Raw genomic sequence first — 20,501 nt, forward strand, 5'->3', positions numbered from 1 at the left:
TTCTACTATAGGATCCTTAATAAGTCTCAACAGCTATCCGAACTTCATCCAATCGTCGCCCACTCCCATCGGCAAAACAACAACAATCATTCGTCCCACCATCTGTCTGCTCCCGCACGCCTCGCCTCGCGCATTGCATACCACTGTATGTCTCAATCTGGTTCTACCCTTTCTCGGTCCATTAGATGTCCCCGTCCTAGGATATCGATACTAGCCTGTAAATGCTAGTATCGCTAATGAGCCCCGTTCCCAGCGCACTGACCGATGGACTGACCAAACAATCTAGACCTGCAGCAACCGCGCTGACCCAAGCATCTCATCTGCAGCTGTCCGTCCCGGCCTTCGAGTCGCGCAGCAGCACCACAAACCATACCAGTCGCCAGTCGCATACCATCACTGCGCAGCCACCGCACGGCGCACTCTCTCGCGTGCCGCATCGCCTCGCATCACGATCCTGCTGGCTGGGTTCCCAAAGGTTCCAGCGATCGGGTCTCGCTTCAGCTGCGACTAGATCCTCTTGCCTTTCGAAAGTCCGTCATTTGTGCGTGCCCGTGGTAGACCGCCTCACATCCCACCACAACCATTCGACGCTTCTTCCGGAAAGTCCCAAGTCTCAAAATTGACGGTTTCGCCTGCACGACAACGCATCCCCCATCCTAAATCGTTCCCCGGTTCCCCGTCAGCCCTGGGAAACGTGCCGACTGGTAATCATTTTGGGCACAAACAAAGCAGGAGAAGGGATCGTCTGACCTCTTGCGCCGGAAGTGACGCAGGCCAGCATTAGACATCCTGCACTGGTGTCGCCCCAGTGTGACGTGGTCATCAACGCCAGCCAGACAATCCTCGCCTTGCAATTCGGCCGCTGCGGCTATCCTCCAGAGTACAGGACTACATCATGTCGGCCTCCCCACCCAAGGAACCCGATGTCGAACAGAACGCACATTCTGGTGAAGAGCAGGATCATATGGATCGCGAACAAGAAGGAGCTCAAGGTGCCGGTCTGGACTTTGAAGTCAAGGAACAGGATCGATGGCTTCCCATCGCCAATGGTGGGTGAAAAATTCTGTCTTTCTTTTTGTCTTGATGTTTTGCAGGTCATACACACACTTTTCTCTCACTGGAGGGGAAGGCACCGTGTCACCAGACGCACAGTCTTTGGAGTGTTGGCATTTGATTTGTTCGACCCTTGCGTAACAAGCCATGCATCTTTGCGCGCGCCAGCAACGTTGCTTCTGGGCTCTGTGCGAATCCGAATGTGCGACGCTGCAGCTGCTCTTTAGCCAGCACCGTCTCATTCGTTGCTGCTTCTCTCCTCCTCAAGCCATGATTTGCGTCCCAGCTCTCCTCAGCGCTGACTGGTGCGGCATCTGGACCACTCAGAGAGCGCTGTCAACGTCTCACTCGACACAACAAGATCCCCAAGATGCCTTCCAGTTCTTCTGAGCATGAACGCAAACCATTGTCATCCTCCTCCAAGCACCATGGCGGTCGATCAACATCGTCGTCGTCTTCCTCCATGTCAGCAATGTCAGATGCTAACATCCGAAACTTTGCACCAGTGGCCCGAATCATGAAGACTGCCTTGCCCGACAATGCCAAAATCGCCAAGGAAGCGAAAGAATGCATGCAAGAATGTGTGAGCGAGTTCATCTCATTCATCACCAGCGAAGGTATGTGAGCTTCCTGTTACTGAGAAATCATCGCTTGCGGTCCGTTCATGCCGGGGGAGCTTTGGCTAACGTTGCACAGCGTCCGAAAAGTGTCAACAGGAGAAGCGCAAGACGGTCAATGGGGAAGATATCCTGTTCGCCATGACTTCGTTGGGCTTCGAGAACTATGCAGAAGCACTCAAAATCTATCTCTCCAAGTATCGCGAAGTAAGTTTTGTGTCTTGTCCCCCTCTCCTTTGTCAGCTCGACGAGGAAATCAATCTGAACAATTGAACTGATTGGGATGAGACCCAATCCACAAGGGGCGAGAACCAGAACAGACCTACCAGCAGTGGCGGGTATGGGGGTGGCGTCGGGCCCGGCAATGTCCAGGGCAATGCCGCGACAGGCCCCCCCGGCTACCCAGGGGGGCAACCCGACAATGCCACCGAACTATTGAATCAAGGGCACGGCATGAATGCAAACGATCACGACGCGACCGGTCCATATGGTTATCCCAGCGCCGTGTCCAGCGGCCACAATGGCATCGCCAGCGACAATTTCTGAGTCGGCAGGAGAGGACGTCCGCGCATGTCAAGGGCGCCGTGGGCCAACAGCGGACAGGAGTGCACTATCTGCCAGTTCCTCGGGCACCGCCAGATAGTCAGGCACGGTGGGGTGAGACGGACGGAGACGGCGATTACGGATGAAAGAAGGCACAGGGTTTTATTCGTTACTGAATATGCCAACTGTACATGAGTATCGGTGCTGAAAGACGGAAGGATATTGTAAGAAAAGGGCCGGGCTGTCTGACCATGGAAGAACACAGAATGCATTGAGGTTAACCAGGACTGATCGTTAACAAAGAGCCTGACGTGGGTGGATTGTGGGGTCAGGTAATGAGGAACGAAGGAGCTATGGAAAGGCTGTAGACTGGGTTGTTTAAAGAGATCGACAGGCGTGAACGAATGAATCATGTTTTGAGGGAACGAGGCCTTCATTATCGGAGAGCGGAGTCCCTGACAGGAACTTGGCTGAACAAATCAGCTCGTTCAAGGGGACTTCCTTAAAAGCCAGGTGTTTTCGATGCTTTACAACGCGACATTACACACAAGCGTTATCAACTAATGGCGGCCGATATTGAAGTGATCAACCCCCACTAACAAAGTCCGAGTCTGGCTTTCCAATGCGATAAGGGTTTCTTTGAGGTACCAAATGTATGCACAAGTACGCCCTTGTTTGACAATAGGGCGGAGGGCGGAATGCGGAATGGGGCCGGCGCCAGGCCATACTCAAAGGGGACAGTCACGTGTCAAGACTTGGCCAAGCTAGACACGGATAAGGCACTGTGATTGGCCGGACTTGAACCTCACACGAGTGGGCCGACGATAAGCATGTTCAAGCGCACATTTCCTGGACCAGGCATCCCTTAACTAATTCTGGATCTTTTCAAGCCCCTTCGTTCCTTTTATTTACCTAATATCGTCCCCAGTCCATCCACTCCCTGTATTCGTCGTATGTAACGTTTAAATGCTGGAACGTCACAGGATCATTGCTCATTCTTCCGACCCTGCACTATCATTTATACTTTGTGCTCGTCTTTGGTTAATTGCTCCTTGTACCCCATAAAACACCTCCCCTCCTGTTCGTGAGCACTCTCCCTAAGAGATTCATTCGCACATCTGGAGATCCAGAACATCTGACCTCACAGATCAATATGGCACCTCACGCTGAACCTGAGGCGGTAACGGATACTTCGTCCTTCGTGTTGGCAGACCCTGTGCTCGCCAACGGGGACACACACTCGGTCTTCACCGTCGACCATGTCCTACCTCACCGCCAGAAAACAGGGCCGCCCCCGACGACGGTGGCTGCTTTCTCGAGTGCGGACATGTTCAAGAGTAAAGGGTGCTTCAGAAAACCAGCGGCCCAACGGTGGGATCATCGTCTCTCAGTGGAGAGCAAGGCTCGACAAGCTTCGTCGTTGAAGGGGGCGATGAAGTATTTCCGAGCAGATACTATCAGCCTCTGTGGCGGGTTGCCTTCGAGGTAAAGTTTTGTCTCGTAGCTTTGTATAGTCTGCTCTGTGTTGATCTGTGTCTAGCGACTATTTCCCTTTCGAGGAGCTCAGCGCAAAACTCCCCGTCTCCCCTGAATTCTCAGAAGCGGAAACACACGAGTCCGGCCGCGTGTTTTCGACCGGCAAGCATGACGCTCGGGATGGCAAGTCGCTTCTCGATCTATCGATTGCCCTCAACTATGGCCAGTCGATGGGTCCCGGGGCACTGATTCGCTTTCTCACCGAACACACGGAAATCGTCCACAACCCGCCGTACTCGGATTGGGACATCTGCATGACCGCGGGCAGCACGTCGGCGTTGGAAATGGCGCTCCGCATGTTTTCTGAGAGGGGACACTACGTGATCACCGAGGAGTATACGTTCAGCACCGCCATCGAGACGGTCGCTCCCTTGGGGTGCAAAATGCTCGGCATCAAGATGGATGCCGACGGAATGCTTCCAGCGGAATTGGACGACATTTTGTCCACCTGGGATGAGAACGTCAGGAAGGCGCCGAAACCGTTTCTCGTGTACACGGTGCCGACCGGGCAAAACCCGACGGCGAGTACGCAGTCGCTCGAGCGCCGAAAACAAATCTACGCCGTGGCCGAAAAACACGACCTGTACATCCTCGAAGACGAGCCTTACTACTTTCTCCAGATGGAACCCTTTGTTTCGGGCCAGACGCACGAGGTTCCGAAACCCTTCAAGCCGGCGCCCGTGGCGGAATTTTTGCAGAACCTCGTCCCTTCGTACCTGTCGCTCGACACGTCGGGCCGGGTGCTCCGGCTCGATTCCTTCTCCAAGATTATCGCCCCCGGCAGTCGCTGCGGCTGGGTCACGGGGTCGAAGCAGGTGATTGAGCGCTTCATCCGGCACAACGAGGTCAGCGCGCAGAACCCCGCGGGCTTCGCCATGGTCCACCTGTACAACCTGCTCGAGGAGAACTGGGGCCACCAGGGGTTTTTGGAGTGGCTCATGTTCATCCGCGCCGAGTACACGCGGCGCCGGGACATTATCGTGAATGCGTGCGAACGGCACCTCCCCGCGCAGATCTGCAGCTGGGTGGCCCCCAAGGCGGGCATGTTCCACTGGATCAACATCGACGTCACCAAACACCCGCTGTACAAGGCGCGATGTACGTCCGGCGGCCACGTCGACTACGCGACGCTGTTGGAGATCGAGGACTCGGTCTTCCTCGCCGCGGCGGAGCAGTCGGTCCTCATTGCCAAGGGGTCGTGGTTCAGAGCCCAGCGCGGCAGCGACACGCAGTTATTCTGCCGCACGACGTTCGCGGCCGCCCCGGCCGAGAAGATTGTCGAAGCCATCAGCAGGGTCGGCGCCGCACTCAGGAAGGAATTCGAACTGGACGAACCCGAGGGGGGCGAGCGCAACGGTCATGCGAGGTGATTGCGGCCACGGATGTGGAAATGTGTGTGTGTGTGTGTGGACTTGTGTTTCCTCACTTGTCCCTCTCGCGCTTTGGGTTGGTACATGAGAGTGAGAGCGAAGAGCGCTCTCACAACTCGTTGTCGGTATTCTCGCCAGTGGTGCGACAAGTCTTCAACGCCGAAGCCGACGGACATGGGAGCCAAACGGCGCAAAGGGCACCCCGTGATTGTCTATCGTTGGTCTTCGATAATGATAGTAAGCCACAACGTACCAACAGCCCGGCCACATGGGGCCTCGACCACCCCCATCGCGGCTACGAATCGACGAACAACCCATTCATTTTCAACCTGATTGGCGTTGTATTGACGGAATTTTCCACTTTTGTTTAGAATACATCTCCTCCTCTAGCTACCTGCCTGCCTGCCTGTGGTGGCCCCTTTATTGTTAGCAGAGATGGGTGTTGGGGAACATGGATATTAAATGTTTTAAAACGTTGGGTTGATGATGAACCCCCCTTTTGGTTTATTCCTGTCCTGTGGGCTTTTGTTATTTTTTTTTTTTTTTCCGGTCTGAATCGAAATTTTTGGTCCGTGATGGATGGATTGGGAACTGATCTCTCTCGTTTCGATTCTGATCCAATACTGGACCGCCATAGACTAGAGTGACAGGGGACCACCTAAAACAAGCCCAACACGGATCCATGTCCAACAGAGCGTTGGTGCGCTAGCAAGCAGATCATATATGTCTCGGGGGATTTCTGGACAATAGGGATTATCGATAAGATGATGATGCTCGCCCCGTGCGCACCGTACCAGACTGACTATGAATCTATTCGTGAAACAAACAACGAGCCTAGATAAGTTGAACGGCCCAGACACGGACGGTGAACAGGAAGAACCCTTGGAGAATTCAAAGTCAAAAAAGAAAGAGAAAAACAGATATTTTCCCTACCGTGACAGAGACAGGTAAGATGGCTAGATGGCAGGGTGGTAGGGCTGTAGTACGGCGGGATAGCAGGATAGCAGGATAGCATTATGGGTTGGATGGATGGATTGATGGATGAATGGATGTATATAAAATCATACATGTCGTCTTGTCTCGTGGCGATCTTGAATCTTGAAACTTGATAACCCCTTGGGTGCCCCCCATCGCCGTCAGATGGCATAATATCTCTCTCAATCGCACATGATTCTCTCGAGTCATCGCTCGTTCCGTCATCCTGTCATTCTATCTGTCTATCTAATCATTACTGGCCCTCTCCCATCCCTCTACTTCCCCTCTTCCTCTTTCTCCCCTTCCTCTCACTTCTCCCTCTCGCTTTGTCTTTCTCCGCTATATACACACACCAGCCAAGCGAACCTCTACTTCTTCACCACCTCAAACCCGTCCCACGTCTTGAGCGCCTCCTTCGTCGCCGCGTCGTACGCATCCACTCCGGCGAGGTAGAGGAGTTGCTCGCGTGGCTTTCCGGGGATGTTGGCGCCCCTGGTCGAACGAGGCGGGTTAGTAAGAAAATAAACGGGGACATGGAAAGTGGAAGGTGGAACAATGGAAAATACAGAGCTAGAAATGCAAAAGTGACGATTGATATGGGGTACGGGCATGGGCATGGGCTTGGGCGTGGGTGGGCCATTGTAGTCCACAACATGGTGTATCGAGAACATGAACAGGGACAGGGGACGGAAAAAGAGAGAGAGAGGGAAAGACTCACATGTACCAACTGTTCGTCTCCGGGTGCAACGTCAGGGCATTCATCTTCTGGATGTCCTCGCGCCATTTGCTCGCAGCCTCCTCCTTGGCGTCGACGTACCGGATCCCTTCCTCCTTCATCTTCCGAATCGCGTCGCAGATCCAGTCGATCTGCATCTCGATGATGGGCGGGCCGTTGGACAAGCTCGTGGGGGCCTGCGGCGAATAGACCATGAACATGTTGGGCATCTTGCTGATGGCCAGGCCGAGGTGGGTGTACGTGCCCTCCTTCCACTTCTCCGTCAGGGGCACGCCGTCGGTGCCGATCAGACCGATGTCCTTGAGCGAACCGGTGACAGAGTCGTAGCCCGTGGCGAGGATGACGATGTCGAACTCGTGTAATTTGTCCGAAGTCCTGACGCCCGTCTCCGTGAACTCGACGATGGGCGTCGCCTTGAGGTCCACCACCGTCACGTTGTCCCGGTCGATCATCTCGTAGTAGTCCTGCTCGAGCGACGGCCGCTTCGTGCCGAACCAGTGGCCCTGGTCCAGCGGCGCCAGCACGTCCCGCTTGAACGGGTCCTTGATCCGCTCGCGCACCTTCTTCGCCCAGAACTGGTAGATCTCGCGGTTCACGGCCTTGTCGGTCCCGTACTCGCGGTAGTTTGAGATCAGGAAGCTGAACCCGCCCCGCTGCCACAGGTCTTCCCAGTACTCGAGCCGCTCTTCGGGCGTGGCCTCGAAGAAGGTCTTGGACGCCGGCGTGTACGGAAACCCACTCCGGCACTGCTTCGCCGCGAGGAGGTAGGCCTGGTAGAAGTTCTTGGCGTCGTCTTGTTCCTCCTTGGTCAGTTTGCGTTGGTGCATCGGCAGCGCCACGTTCGGGGTGCGGATGAAGGCCGTCAACTGACAATCCTCGCGCGCGAGCTCCTGCACGATCTGTACACCTGTCGCGCCGGAGCCGATCACCCCGACCTTTTTCCCCTTGACGTCGAGACCCTCTTCCGGGTACAGGGCCGAGTGGATCAGGCGGCCTTTGAATTTGTCCAAATCCTTAAAGTCCGGGTAGTGCTTCTTGTAGGACGACCCCGTGGCCAGCACGAGGTATTTGGCCTTTGCGAGGCCGCCATCGTCGGTGCGGACGTGCCACTCGTCAGTCTCGGTGTCGAACTTGGCCTCGACGACCACGGTGTTGAAGTACGCGTCCTTGCTCAGCTCCAGGGTCTTGTCGATGTGCTTGAAGTACTGCCTGAGTTCCTGGTGTCCCGGGAAGCGCTCGGTGAAATACCACTTCCTGTACACCTCGGGGATGGAGAGACTGTAGAAGGGCGTCTCGCTGTCGACGCGGGCCCCCGGGTACCGGTTCCAGTACCACGTACCACCAAAGTCCGAGCCAGCCTCGAAGAGCTTGACCTTCAGTCCCATTTTGCGGAATTGGTAGAGGCCGTACATGCCCCCGAACCCGCCACCCACGATCAACACATCGGTGGTGATGTTGTGGATGTTGTCCGTGGGTTGCCCGTTGGTGAGGGCGTCGCTCGTCCCGTTGGAGACGCCATTGGGAATGCTTTCTTTCTCCGTGTGCGCGGCCGTGTCAAAGTCCGAGGGACGATTGGGTATAGCTGCCATGGTGCAGAGAGTGACTCCTTTCTGCCAGAAAAGCAACTGCCCAACTCGCTTTTTTTTTTTTTTATAGAAACCGACTTCGACAGGGTGGGACACCGGTATAACGTTATATTGGGAAGATGCACGGACAGCAATTCGGACGAGTCGAAGTCGCACGACTTCAACCTCGGCCCGCCCATCCAGCACCGAGTTTCTGACAATGGCAGACCATGGTTACCCCTCCACGTAAACTTGGCCCTGTAAACGTCGTCTGCTGCTGGTTGCCGTCATTCCGGTAAGCGCGGGAATCTGGGGAAGCGGGGATTTGCTCAAGCGGATTAGGACTTCGTTAACGTAAGCCTCTCACGTTAGGGAAGAGGGAAGGAGAAGATCCTCGGTAGTAAAGCCTCGGCATTCTACCTGACACCGTCGGATCCGACTCATGATAATTCTGGTTGTCATCGATCAATCTCGTAATGAAGGAGAAAGATAACAGTCGGATCCGAGAAGTGAGTAATAGAGACAGAAAGGGAAGAGGGTGAGAGAGGGGGCAGGGCAGCCTTTGCCGCGTCTGGCGAGACTCAGTAACTGCCATGGGTTGAGGCCACCCAATACCCGTACATTCGTGGCCAGATTACAAGGTACAGGTACTTACATCGAGGTCAGTCAGTTAGTCACTCAGTGGAAAAAGGGGAAGCCGGTTCTTACAATTGCCTACGTGCCTGTATGTTGGCGCAGGCTCGATTGAGCATTGATTTGATATGTTCAACGTCCACATATCTCTCTATTCGTTTCCCCCGAGTCTCAATTTCTTGCTTCATCATGTCACATGGCTTGTCCCTGCTTTGACCGCCTACCTCTGATCTCTCACTCTCGCTCTCAGTAGATGTACCGAAAGTTCAGATTCTCCCGATCCGTCAAGTCGCCAAACGCGGTGGCGTCGAGGTCCCGTTCGTGGTGCCCCTGAATCTTGTCGCGACGTGCATTTTCGTACTTCATCAAGACCCAAAAGACGATGATGATACAGACTTCGAGGAGATGACTATTTTTGTGGTATTAGTTCCCGCCGATCCTGCGCATGTGGTAGGGATGTGGAGGGTTGGGGGGGGGGGGGGGGGGTGTGCTGGTACATACCTGACAATCATGCTCCAAATGCCCAAGGTGTATTCAGGGGCTTGATCGGTCTTGTAGAAGAACGGTCCGGCAATGCTGTTTTGGTGGGAAGAAACACGGTCAGTCATATGCTCAAATTCTGAGCTTCACTTGGGAAAAAAAAGACTTACTTTCCAGTACAATATCCCAAGAACAAAACAGCGTTGGTAACCACTTTCTACATTGTCACTGTCAGTCAAGCGGTCCATAAACCACCAGAACCCAAGATTAAGGTCGCTTGAAAGGAAATAATCCAATCTTTTCAAACAACATACCTTTGTATGCCCCGCAGTGTTGGCAATCTGGAGAGACAGGATCATCACAAACGCCGCATTGTACGGCCCAGTGAGCAGATAGCAGAAGTATCGCCCAACGTGGTGCTTTTCGTCAACAAAGCAAAGCCCAAAGGCGCCTGCGATGTTGGGGCACAGGAATAGTAAAATGAACTTGCAGCGGTTGTTGTTGGGGAAGCGATTGTTCAAGAAGACGCCTGGAACCCATGTTATCAGCAAGACCGTTTAAGAACGGATGGATTCATAGGAAAGCTTCGAACAGCCAAAGTGCGCTGTGCGGTATGCGCTAGTAGGAGAAAGAGTGCGAACGTACATGTCAATATCGACAAGATAATGAAGAAGCCATATGGGATCTGCATAAGCGTGGTGACGAGGGTCGAAAACCCAAAGCCTGTAGAATCTGTCAGTTCTCACTCCAGAATAGTGTGGGCAAAACACAGTCACCTTTGATAATAAGAGTACCGAAATTCGAGATGCCGCCGTTGGGTATGTTTCCAACAACGCCCAGCATGAAGAACAGGTACAGTTTGATGTCCGTGAAGGCTTCCCAGATTTGGTATGGCTGTTTTCCGCGAAACATGTTAGCCCAGGGTCTCATGCGTGACAGGGACTTTGCATGCCTTTAGAATTTTACATTCCACACCGGTTTGATTGCTCATAAGCCGTTCAACAGCAATTCTCTTCTCTCGATCATTCAAGAATTTGGCCGTGACGGGACTGTCTGGCATGAAGATGGCGATGACAATTCCCCAAGCGCAACATAGCGTCCCGATGATGATGAACTCGTACCTCCAGGATGCCAACGCACCTCTGATGTGACCGATGGCGTAGCCGAGAAGGCCACCCAGGGCGATGCCGAGACCATTTGCCGTGTACCATAGTCCGATGCGCAGTGGCTGCTCGCGTCGGGTGTACCACATGCAGGTAATGAGCATGAAAGAAGGGTCCGAGCAGGCTTCAGCAGCGCCGGCAAGGGCTCTCAGGACACCGAGGGTAGCGAAACTGCTACAAGCAGCCTGAAGCATGAGAAAGAATCCCCACATGAATATACTATCCTGTGTCAGCCGGCTGAAGGGCATTTTCAGAAGAATATGGCTCGACGTACTTGAAGCCAAGGTATTTGCCCAAAGGAAGTCTTTGCATCAAGAAATTGGTGGGAAATGCCCACGCCAGGAAGCCAAAGTAGAAAAGACCTAAAGGTCCTCAGCCCAAAAGCCGTCGAAGTATGTCCAGTTCAACTTACTGCTGAGCCAACTGTACTGGGTTCCGTGGAGGTTGAGGTCGTCGCGAATGCCGAAGATGGCGGCGTATGACAGGGTCGTCTTGTCGATATAGAAGAACGCATAGTTGACAGCGATCAGCGGAAGGATCAAGAAGTCGATCTTTCGAATGAGTTTCTTTTCTTCCGCCTCGTCAATCGGGATATGTAGATCGTCTGCATCGGTGAACAGCTTCAAGGCGACATCACCATCCTGATGCTTGGACTTTTCTGAAAATCTGAATTTGTGTGGAGTAGGGGGCAGGTTTAGGCTCTCGATTTCATTATGCGCCGAGATGGCCTTGTTGTCGATGTTATCTGCCATGATGTTGGTCCACAGTTCACGATCTGCAAAGTCGGGATCTGTTCGCGTGCTTTCGCTTCAGATATCTCCCCTGCAATGGTGAGAGAACGAACAGAGCTCCCAAAGAGACAATTTAAGGAATGAGGAATCGGGGAAGGAAAGCGAAGAAGATGACAAGGAGTGGCAACAATCTTCTCCATCGCTTCTTAGACTCGGAGAACAGTTCGAACATATGATGATATGTATGATGGTGGACCAGCGAGTCCAGGGTATGCAATGACGTTCCACCTTGTTGGCTGTTTGCTTGAGGACGAATTCCGCCGTTGCATCTCGTATCCAGAAATTGGCTTGAATTGCTTGGCTTGCTTGTCATGTTGTCGAATCAGAACCTGGACTCGATGTCTATCCTTGTAGATGATCTCCAGGATCCCCCATCCGGGCCATAGAAGTTTGCGGGGTTGGAAGGCTTTGTGGAACTCAGTGGCCAGATGCTCCGACGGGACACTGTCCTTCGGCCGTTGCTACGCCGAGCTGATATTGGAGACGGATGTTCTACCGATCTTGGCCTTGTGGACTGGACAGCATGGATGTTATTGTGCCCTGTAAATTCTGGCATGCCAAAGTCCCCAAGCTATTGTTGTCGATGAACATGACATGGCCTCGCGATTGATTCCAGTACTCACACTGGCTATCGTCTCAGGACCTGGGTGTCCAGCTCTTACACCAGAAAGCTGGCCCAGCGGTCGACTTCCACCTCATCCTCAAACAGTAAATTGAGTATTGTGTGGGGGAAGAACTGGCCCCACGTGGAGAAGAGGGTAGAGGGAGGCATGCATGCAGATCGCCATGTCTGTCTGGGCAGAGGTCGACATTCCACCGGAACGTCTATCCCTTGGTCCTGGTGCCGTCGGTCGCACATAATAGCCACATCCAGCTTACATCGTCCGTAAAGAGGCGACGGCTGACCGGTCCGGCACGGAGAAGAGACCGTAAGATGAGCAAGGCCATCTATCAGATGATTGTGACTGTGGGAGAAGAGAGGATTGCAGCTGGTCTTTCCGAGATCAGGCCGTAGAATCAGCAAAGGTGCTCGGTGTTGCGTCCAGGGGTAAAATGTCAGTGCGTACAGCCATTTGTCAAGATAGGTCTAGTCAGCCTTGACGCGTATCCCTAGCCGGGTTGTAAGTTCGAAGCAGATCAAAGAGCACTATTGCAATGACTCGACTTGACTTGGAACCCTGTTTGAGAGATTGTGGAATGACTGGGACAGACAACGTCAGCCGCCAGCTTCGTTTGACACGTGCTTTGGTTTCGTCAACGCGATTCTGCTTGGAATCATTCTCTCTATCACCAAAGCATTCGGGTTCCTGACATTGACGGATGTAAACGACACGATGGGGTGACAGGTGAACGAACACGGTTGCGCGGGTAGCGGCGTGGAGTGCGGAGTAGCACTTTCAGGATTAATGCTCCGCCGTATTCAGAGGAGCAGAGGACCGTAAGTGCACTCTGGCCAAATTACTAATTCATCGATCCTCCACCTCCTCTTCCTCTGGTCCATACCACCAACATGAGCCCGACTCTTCTTTTAAAATTTAGGAATACATTCTGTTGGTACCTAATATACACTGCTGCGCTCTCTGCTCCCTGGGTCTACACTTTCCAATGCCAGTGCTACCTTGACCACTAGAGCGTTTCTATCCCTCTCACTCGCCTGCGGAAAGAGACAACAGGCACTTGAAATTAAAAAGGCCGAAAGAAAGAAGAAATTGACTCATACTCGCTCGCTCACATGAATGAAATGCTCTCGGGGGCGTTGGCGTAACCCATTCTCCCAAAGCTGTCAATAATTTCAACTGTCCAAAACGACGTGAATGTTCAACCTTGGATCTCGAACCGAGTTGACGAACCCGGCCACAATGTCCGCCGAGATGCTCTCGGTAAAGTTTGTACCGTCGGGTAAAACCACGATATGTGCAGTGCCTGCACTCCCGTCGAACACTACTGCGGCCTTTGTGAATCCGTTGATGGGCCGCTGGAACCAGTTCGAGTCGCCTTTGGCTTTAACCCCGTGCCAGGTAGACTTGCACTTCTGATTGCCGGGGTCCAGAACCTCAAAGACATCGAACTCGCCGCAGCCGGAACTCCAGCAGGAGCAACTTCCGTACTGAATTGTGCGAGGAATTTGAGCGTTCAAGATCCATGCTGCGGGCATGTCGCCATTGAACCCAGTGTTGCCGGACAGGGGCATACTGAATTCAAGCAGAAAGAGCTTGGAAGGACCATCGAAGCCATCTGTCAACCTTGTTAGATGAAGGCCCCTGAACAAGAATGGGCGGACCGAACTTACGGTAGGCAACGGTTCCATCCCGGACTGTCCCACAGGAGCCATCCGAGCATGGACGGTCGGTCATGATGACGTATTCGCTGTTATCTGGGACCAAAACGTCTGCCAGTGGGACTGGAGACGAAACACCCGCACTGTTGTCTGCTGAGGCATAGGATAGCGACAATCCCCAAACGCTATCAAGTTATCAGCAAGGTGAGACTCCGCATAGAGGTTGTGCGAGAACTCACGTGTCGAATACACCTGAACCCTGTCCGCCGTGGTGGTTCAAGAAGACAAGTCCATCCGCAATGCCTTGTTCCGCAGCATAATAGGCCTGCCGTCCCCACTGGCCCGAGCCTGCATTCATACTTGCTTTGGGAGGAGCGGGAGGGTGTGCAGGACTTCCTGATCCAGGTGCAGGTGTTGCAGCTGCTGCTCCGGCGCCGCCCCCTGCGTACTGATTCTTCCATGACACGACGTCTCCATTGATAGTGGCCGTGATCCAGTCTCCGACACCACGCTTGTCCTCCACATGCCCTGCACCACCGAATTCATTGGCCCCATGACCCTTTTGATTATGTAGATGTCTGTGCAAGTGTGACCGTTGTTGAGGGTTGGGTTCCAGCGATCGCTTTGTGTTGTCGGAGCCAGGAGTGTAGAATGCGAATTGTTTCAAATGAATCGGCCCACGGAAGTGCCATGATATCTACCAAGTAACCGGATGTAAGTTGAAATCGCACCTCTCAATCAGAATAATTTAGATTGTGCCTTACCTCTCCGTCCATGGGCGCCATCCCCCCTTGATAGCTCTGTGCTGCGAAATCACACGCCCCATTCGCTCCCATGTTCGACACCCTCTGGTACTGGCCCGCGGTGCCGAAATTCGAGTATGAGATGGCCTGAACCGGATCGCAGTACCAATTACCCTTTTCCTCATAGCAATTATTGTTTTGAGCGAGAGCCACGCTCGCAGCCGCGACGAGCAGGGTACCGACCCTACCACCGCACTTCATCTTCGACACCGCTTTGTTTTTTTTTACTTCTTCACAAAAAGATAGGGGACTCGCCGGCTTCTCTTAAGATATACTGAGTACCGTGTCTTGCGCGGCGGGTGCTTGGAAAAATGTGGGCCTTGTTTCAATATGGTTGATAGTCTTTTTCTGTCGCGCACAAGCTTCCGAAACGTTGCTGTCGTGTCACCTTTGAAGCACGGGAATAGGGAGAAGGGAGATCAAAAAAGGGGGGAGAGGTTAACTTTCTTTATTGAAAGCGTACGAGGTACAAAAGAAAAAAAAAGGACAGTTTCTTTGAAATGGCAGTACTTCTTCATACTAGAGTGACGTGCAAACGGTGCCCTCACCTTGTGATCCACTTACTGTTTGCAGCGAGACGCAGAGACATCTTTGCTTGCGTCCACTGGGGTTGTGAAATGCGAGGGCTGGTCAAGCTCTTGGCGATAGCGAGCACAAATCACAGGGTTGGCGTTGGTCAGGGTGACGGACGCTGTGTGCATGAATGATGAGAGAGAGAGTGTGTGTGTGGAAGCACTCCAAGTGACTCTGGAGCTTGGAATACCTACAGGAGTATGTGAGTGGCAGGGGGTGAAGAAAAGGGAAAAAAAGGGAAAAGGTGAGGCAGCGCAACCCAAACCAAGAAAGTCCAAGACCCCATGGAGTAAAAGTGACCCACCAACCACATATTCAAGGGGCCAGACAAGGAACAAATCCGAACGCGATTGACCAAAAGGGCTTAAAGGCCATTGGACGGCGATCATGGCGCCGCCGGAAACGAAACAACGGGACAAAGGCCAAGGACAAGTCAAGACGGAAACATCCAGACCACACGACCTCCCAAGGACCTCCCAAGCACGTCCGGCTGGAATACTTGTATATACGGTTTGATTGCTCCAAGACTCGATTTCTCGTCGCATTCCACAGAGCCGCGTGGACTCAATCTGTCTGTGCTCAGTGATCAGTGCCGCTCACATTCCATTCCAGTCTTGTGCCTGAAGTCTGGACACTCGGCGCTGGCCTGATGCGAATAAAGAGTCGATCCCATGGACTATTTCAGGCGGGGAACTCCCAGTCTTGACATGGCACTGAGAGCGATGGTCATCATGGTCATTTGACATTGGGGTATCATTCATGCTCATCGTGCTGACGACGGCTAGCACTGCAGGCGCATATTGCGCTCGTTCTCTATCAACCCACAAACAGCCTCCAACGCCAATTTCCCAGCCTCTTGCTGGGCCAAGTATGCCCCCCCAGCTCCATGCAGATGCCCGTCATTGTTGGTTCGTGATTCGTGTGCGTGACGCCGCCCTTCCTACTCCTTTTCTCGGTTCTTGAGTTTTGTCCACCCACTCTTGCCCTTACCCCGGACCCCCTCCTCCTCTCCACCAGGTGTCATGATGCTTCTCGCATCATCGTACTCCTTCCCGTCCATTGGTCTCGTCTTGATGAAGACGGCTTCGTCCATCTTCTCTCCCCCATCATTCCATTCCTGCTGATCTAGCAGTTCCCATTCGGCATTGTTCATCTCGGCCACCAGATGCTTCTTCAAAGGGTCAGAGATCTTAGAATATCGGTTTAGGTGCCAGTGGCGGGACGGATTATCTCCGGCTGCAGCGGCAGAGCCAAGGAAAGTGTGGGCAGAGTTGTGCGAATTCGAGCCAAGACGTGCTGGGAACGCGTTGGCCTTATCATCAATGACTGGCGACGACGTGCTCTGAGATCTGTGGTGACGATTGCGAGCGTTGCGTTGGGTGAGGACTCGGGTCACTGCAGTGGATTGCGCAGGGGCTAAAATCATCTGGAACAAATTGCGACCAATGTCACAGGCATCCTCCCACGTTTCGGTGCCTGCAACGAAACCTTGAGTGCGAGAAAGCCACGCAACATCCCAAGCCAGGAGAGAGACGCCTTCAATGAAGTAGCTGAACGCAAGGGGTTCCTTCTTGGCAAACTGAGCGACAGATTCGTTGTGATCGTCAGAGCCAATGTACAGTGGACGGGGCTTGGGAGACGAGCTGAGATCCATTCTGGAAGCGGTAGGACTGCCGGGTGCAGAAAGACTCGATCCACTGCCAGGGAAGGTGATGCGTTGTCCAAGGTACGAGGTAAGCGGGGGGTTGATGGTTGCAAGTGGGTAATCCCGGTGAGGCAGGGTGATTTCAGCAGGGAGTCGGATACCCAGGTAAAAAGAGCAGAGGAAGATGAGCCGAGTGACGTTAGCCAGGGCAGCGGTGAGTTCAGTGCATCGCATGTCTGTATGATCAGTTAGTTGGGGAACTGGGGGACGCGTGTCGGTGGTCTTACTATTGATCTCCTTCAAATCTGGCAATAAGAGACCAGCAATAGAGTGGCGATCCTTGATAGTACCGTTTTTGATCTTCTTCCTCGAGTGATGGAGCCTCAACAGACCGGCAGCTTCTCGACAAAGAATGGCACGAGTATCGACTGTCTTCTCATGAAGCGCGTCGTATTGTGCCTTCAGCTTCTCACCATTTTCTTTGAGCTCCTCCATTCTCTTCTTGTAGTTCCTAGCCTGGGCTTGTTTCGCTGCAGCGAGGTTGGCTCTCCGCTCCTCTAGGTTCTTCTTCAGAGCCTGTGCATGCTCTTTCTTTTCTTGTAATTCCTTCTGCCTGACAACGAGTTCGCGTTGCATATCTTCTTCTTGTTCCTTGGCCCGCTGTTCTTCAATTCTTTCCTGCTGTCTCTGCCAGGCCTTTCTCAATCTGGCAGTTTCTTCATCGAGGGGTTGTTCAGGCTCAGGACCAACGATAGCTTCCACCTTCTTTCCAAGGGACTCTTTCTCGAGCAGAACTCGCGCGAGGTCGAAGCGACAATTGTAGAGCAGGTTGTTCACACAATTTGCGCAGTTGACGCTCGTGTTTTCGGCCAGGTGTTTGTGACAGACTGGACAATCCATCTTGACGGTTTCTACGTTGATGTACGTAGAGTCGGTAGAAGAGCCAGTAGAAGTCAGGGGGATCTCGATCTCATGTTCAGTGGTCTCGTCGTCTTTAACCTCCGCATCCAGCGATTTCGGCGGTGGCGCGGTTTCACTGGCAAGAAATCTGTAACCATGATGTTAGAATGAGGCCTGTCTTGTGTGCAGTGTGCATCGAGCACGATTATAGCAACGGCGCTGGCATTGTCACCAGGGCGACATCAAATCGTCAAAGAGAGGCACGGGAACTGGAATAGGCACGACTTACCTGTCGCGAAGCGATCTGAGGCTTAGGCTAGGCCTAGACCGTCTGGGCTGCGACATGACGTAGATGTGGAAGACAAGACAGTGCACGTGATTTGGTGAAATACGCTAATGTAAAAGCGGTTAAGCGTCTGTGCACGCGTTGTGCCGATGTTTAACCGAAGATGGTCCAGGCGAGAAGGCTGTGAGGTCCTTCAAGCGTCGAATTTTCATCTCTCAAAGTCTACCAGCAGTCTCGCCAAGATGGACGCACCGAATAGCATTGATGCTGATATTATAACTTTTCCGACTGCGAACGAGGGGAAGCAAACACCTCCTCCTCAATTGAATACAGACGCGACAACTGTAATCCATTCCTCACCACTACCGGACAGATCCAAGTCCAGACAAGGCAGTCGGGCTCGAAAACGTACAAACGAGGAGATCTATCAGCCACCTGAAATTGCGAAGTCGAGTCCTACAAGTACAAGGATCCAGAGAACTGCAACTCTCCCAACAATGCCCGAGGCTGAAGCATCCCATGCTTGGACCAAGACTTTCGAGCATCAAGGCCCGCCTCAAACCAGTGAGAACACCTCGTTTCAGCCAACCGGTAGAGAGATTGTTGCAGTTCCTGCTCCGTTACCCCAACGCAATGGTTTTGTCAAAGAGATCTACGACTATCAACAGCAACTAGAGCTCGAATTCCGAGAGTTCGAGCGAGCGATGAACGAGAGAGACATCTCTATAGACTTGGATGCAATCGATTGGAACGAACTTGAAGCGCGGTATAATAGGGAGATTCAGCCTTGCCTTGCAGCTGAGAGGGAGATTATGGAAGAGTTCAATGCCCGCTCCGCGGTAGGTAGCTATCTTCACGAGCAGGCAAAAGGAGGCTAATTAGTTGCAGCAATTCTCGCTCTATATGCAAGTATCAAACGAACATGAATCTGAGAGGGCCATCAAGAGGTATGTAAACGCTCTGTTACTGGTGGCAAGCAATCTGACATCCATGCAGACTTCGCACACGGATCGCTCTTGCTCAAAATTCGGAGAAGTTATTAGCCGAGAAACAAGCCCACCGTGAGTAACAAGGACTTGTTGCACAGTACTTCGCTCACCTTTTCTTCAGACACAAAGGTTCTTGAGGCGTTTCAGAGTGCTATGGCGCTCTTAGGCAGCCTTTGAGAGCGTTGCGAACCGTGCTGTGAAACGGGGAACTCGACTACGTCATGCGGTACTGACCATTGGCGCAAAACGTGATTGTCCACACTTGTGACCAGGACTCCTGATCGTCTTGTGGCTTGATGGTTGCTACCAAGATGAGCATTGTATGCCCGTGATGTCTGATGAGTCAAAGTCAAATGCAGACAGAGATCTTCTCGCGCGGCTAAATGCACTGAAAACGTCGACGGTGTCTTTTGAGCAGACAAAGTAAATGAATGACTCTTCTCAACCCTTGGACATTGAGCTGATGCCTTTTAGTTTTCAGACACCTCTCGGGAGAGCGCTTCCTGTTTCGCTTGATCCTACCCCGGCTCGTGCCCTCCACTCAGACCTTTTGACAAGATGGAAATCTCTCGGAGGCAGTCCTTCTTCGGCTCTCCAAGACCCCGCTACTTCGACCCCAAAGTCTGAGGACGAGAAAACAGTGGAGGAACTCCTGGCAGATTTAGGGCCTTCAGATGCGTGGGAAGTCGGACAGAGTGAAGAGGAACAGGTCGCAGATCTGCTGCGGACTGCAAAGTCAGCGCTGGCAGATGCGTCACACACAAAAAGCGAAGGATTAGGCGCAGACCAAGCTGAAGGCACAACAGAAGCAGAGGACAACATATCTACAAAGCTCCCGCCGATTGATGTTTCGGTGTTTCAACCCGGGCCCGAAACAGAAGAGAGCCCAGTCACCGCGGTAGGCAACAACAAGTCGAAAGACACTTTGGACCGGGAGGCAGATGAACTGTTGGCAAGGATCCTAGACGAGGCCAGGCTTGAATCTGCAGAGACACAGGACCAAAACACGAGTCTCCCAGAGGAGGACGCTGAAGAGAATACCTCCCCGAGAGATATAGAGCATGCGAATCCTAGATCTGAGCGGGACGCGTCTTCTTTTGACCTCCCCACCACCCCTTCGAAACTGCCAGAACCCTCAGCCCCAACCAAGCCGTCAAATGAAGACGACGACGACGACCTCGCCTCTCGCTTTGCCGGCCTATCCCTCCCGGCAGTCCCGACGGGCATAAAATCCACCAAGGCAACCTCGTCCGCGCCAAAGCCCAAGATCGGCTTCACTGACGAGGAGATCGACACCTGGTGCATCATCTGCAACGACGATGCCACGCTGCAGTGCATCGGCTGCGACGGGGACCTCTACTGCACGAACTGTTGGGTGGAGGGTCACAGGGGCGAAAGCGCCGGGTTCGAGGAACGCAGCCACAAGGCAATCCAATATGTCAAGGGGGGCGGGAAGAAAAAAGCGCCCAAGAGGAGAGTCATGATGGGTGCTTGACACACATACACAAACCACACACTTTCTCACCAATGGTGGTGGCGGTGGTCAGTCGCCGATTGATGACCCG

At 53.1% G+C, this 20,501-nt stretch overlaps 7 protein-coding genes across 7 annotated transcripts; 3 read left to right on the top strand and 4 right to left on the bottom strand.

The window, feature by feature from the left end:
* Positions 1-895: 895 nt before the first annotated feature.
* AYO21_05305 (nuclear transcription factor Y subunit beta) lies at positions 896-2,216 on the top strand (the record flags this gene model as incomplete). Its single annotated transcript, XM_022655275.1, has 4 exons — positions 896-1,049; positions 1,350-1,670; positions 1,750-1,877; positions 1,959-2,216. The coding sequence occupies 4 exons, from the start codon at positions 896-898 to the stop codon at positions 2,214-2,216; spliced, it is 861 nt and encodes a 286-aa protein (XP_022512357.1).
* A 1,150-nt stretch (positions 2,217-3,366) lies between these two features.
* AYO21_05306 (hypothetical protein) lies at positions 3,367-5,119 on the top strand (the record flags this gene model as incomplete). The annotated part of the gene is made up of 2 exons (XM_022655276.1): positions 3,367-3,698; positions 3,754-5,119. The coding sequence occupies 2 exons, from the start codon at positions 3,367-3,369 to the stop codon at positions 5,117-5,119; spliced, it is 1,698 nt and encodes a 565-aa protein (XP_022512358.1).
* A 1,343-nt stretch (positions 5,120-6,462) lies between these two features.
* On the bottom strand, positions 6,463-8,419 carry AYO21_05307 (hypothetical protein; the record flags this gene model as incomplete). Its single annotated transcript, XM_022655277.1, has 2 exons — positions 6,463-6,586; positions 6,813-8,419. The coding sequence occupies 2 exons, from the start codon at positions 8,417-8,419 to the stop codon at positions 6,463-6,465; spliced, it is 1,731 nt and encodes a 576-aa protein (XP_022512359.1).
* An 855-nt stretch (positions 8,420-9,274) lies between these two features.
* AYO21_05308 (hypothetical protein) lies at positions 9,275-11,423 on the bottom strand (the record flags this gene model as incomplete). The annotated part of the gene is made up of 9 exons (XM_022655278.1): positions 9,275-9,437; positions 9,530-9,604; positions 9,679-9,725; positions 9,823-10,037; positions 10,154-10,231; positions 10,285-10,383; positions 10,475-10,890; positions 10,946-11,033; positions 11,084-11,423. The coding sequence occupies 9 exons, from the start codon at positions 11,421-11,423 to the stop codon at positions 9,275-9,277; spliced, it is 1,521 nt and encodes a 506-aa protein (XP_022512360.1).
* A 1,831-nt stretch (positions 11,424-13,254) lies between these two features.
* Positions 13,255-14,744, bottom strand: AYO21_05309 (hypothetical protein; the record flags this gene model as incomplete). The annotated part of the gene is made up of 4 exons (XM_022655279.1): positions 13,255-13,697; positions 13,753-13,925; positions 13,980-14,437; positions 14,505-14,744. The coding sequence occupies 4 exons, from the start codon at positions 14,742-14,744 to the stop codon at positions 13,255-13,257; spliced, it is 1,314 nt and encodes a 437-aa protein (XP_022512361.1).
* Positions 14,745-16,056: 1,312 nt separating this feature from the next.
* On the bottom strand, positions 16,057-18,006 carry AYO21_05310 (hypothetical protein; the record flags this gene model as incomplete). Its single annotated transcript, XM_022655280.1, has 3 exons — positions 16,057-16,997; positions 17,049-17,809; positions 17,951-18,006. 3 exons carry the CDS (start codon positions 18,004-18,006, stop codon positions 16,057-16,059), a joined length of 1,758 nt encoding a protein of 585 aa, XP_022512362.1.
* A 438-nt stretch (positions 18,007-18,444) lies between these two features.
* AYO21_05311 (hypothetical protein) lies at positions 18,445-20,431 on the top strand (the record flags this gene model as incomplete). The annotated part of the gene is made up of 5 exons (XM_022655281.1): positions 18,445-18,786; positions 18,836-18,894; positions 18,944-19,008; positions 19,209-19,359; positions 19,411-20,431. 5 exons carry the CDS (start codon positions 18,445-18,447, stop codon positions 20,429-20,431), a joined length of 1,638 nt encoding a protein of 545 aa, XP_022512363.1.
* Between the last annotated feature and the right edge of the window lie 70 nt (positions 20,432-20,501).

This window comes from Fonsecaea monophora (assembly GCF_001642475.1).
Source record: "Fonsecaea monophora strain CBS 269.37 chromosome Unknown Scaff33, whole genome shotgun sequence".
NCBI lineage: Eukaryota > Fungi > Ascomycota > Eurotiomycetes > Chaetothyriales > Herpotrichiellaceae > Fonsecaea > Fonsecaea monophora.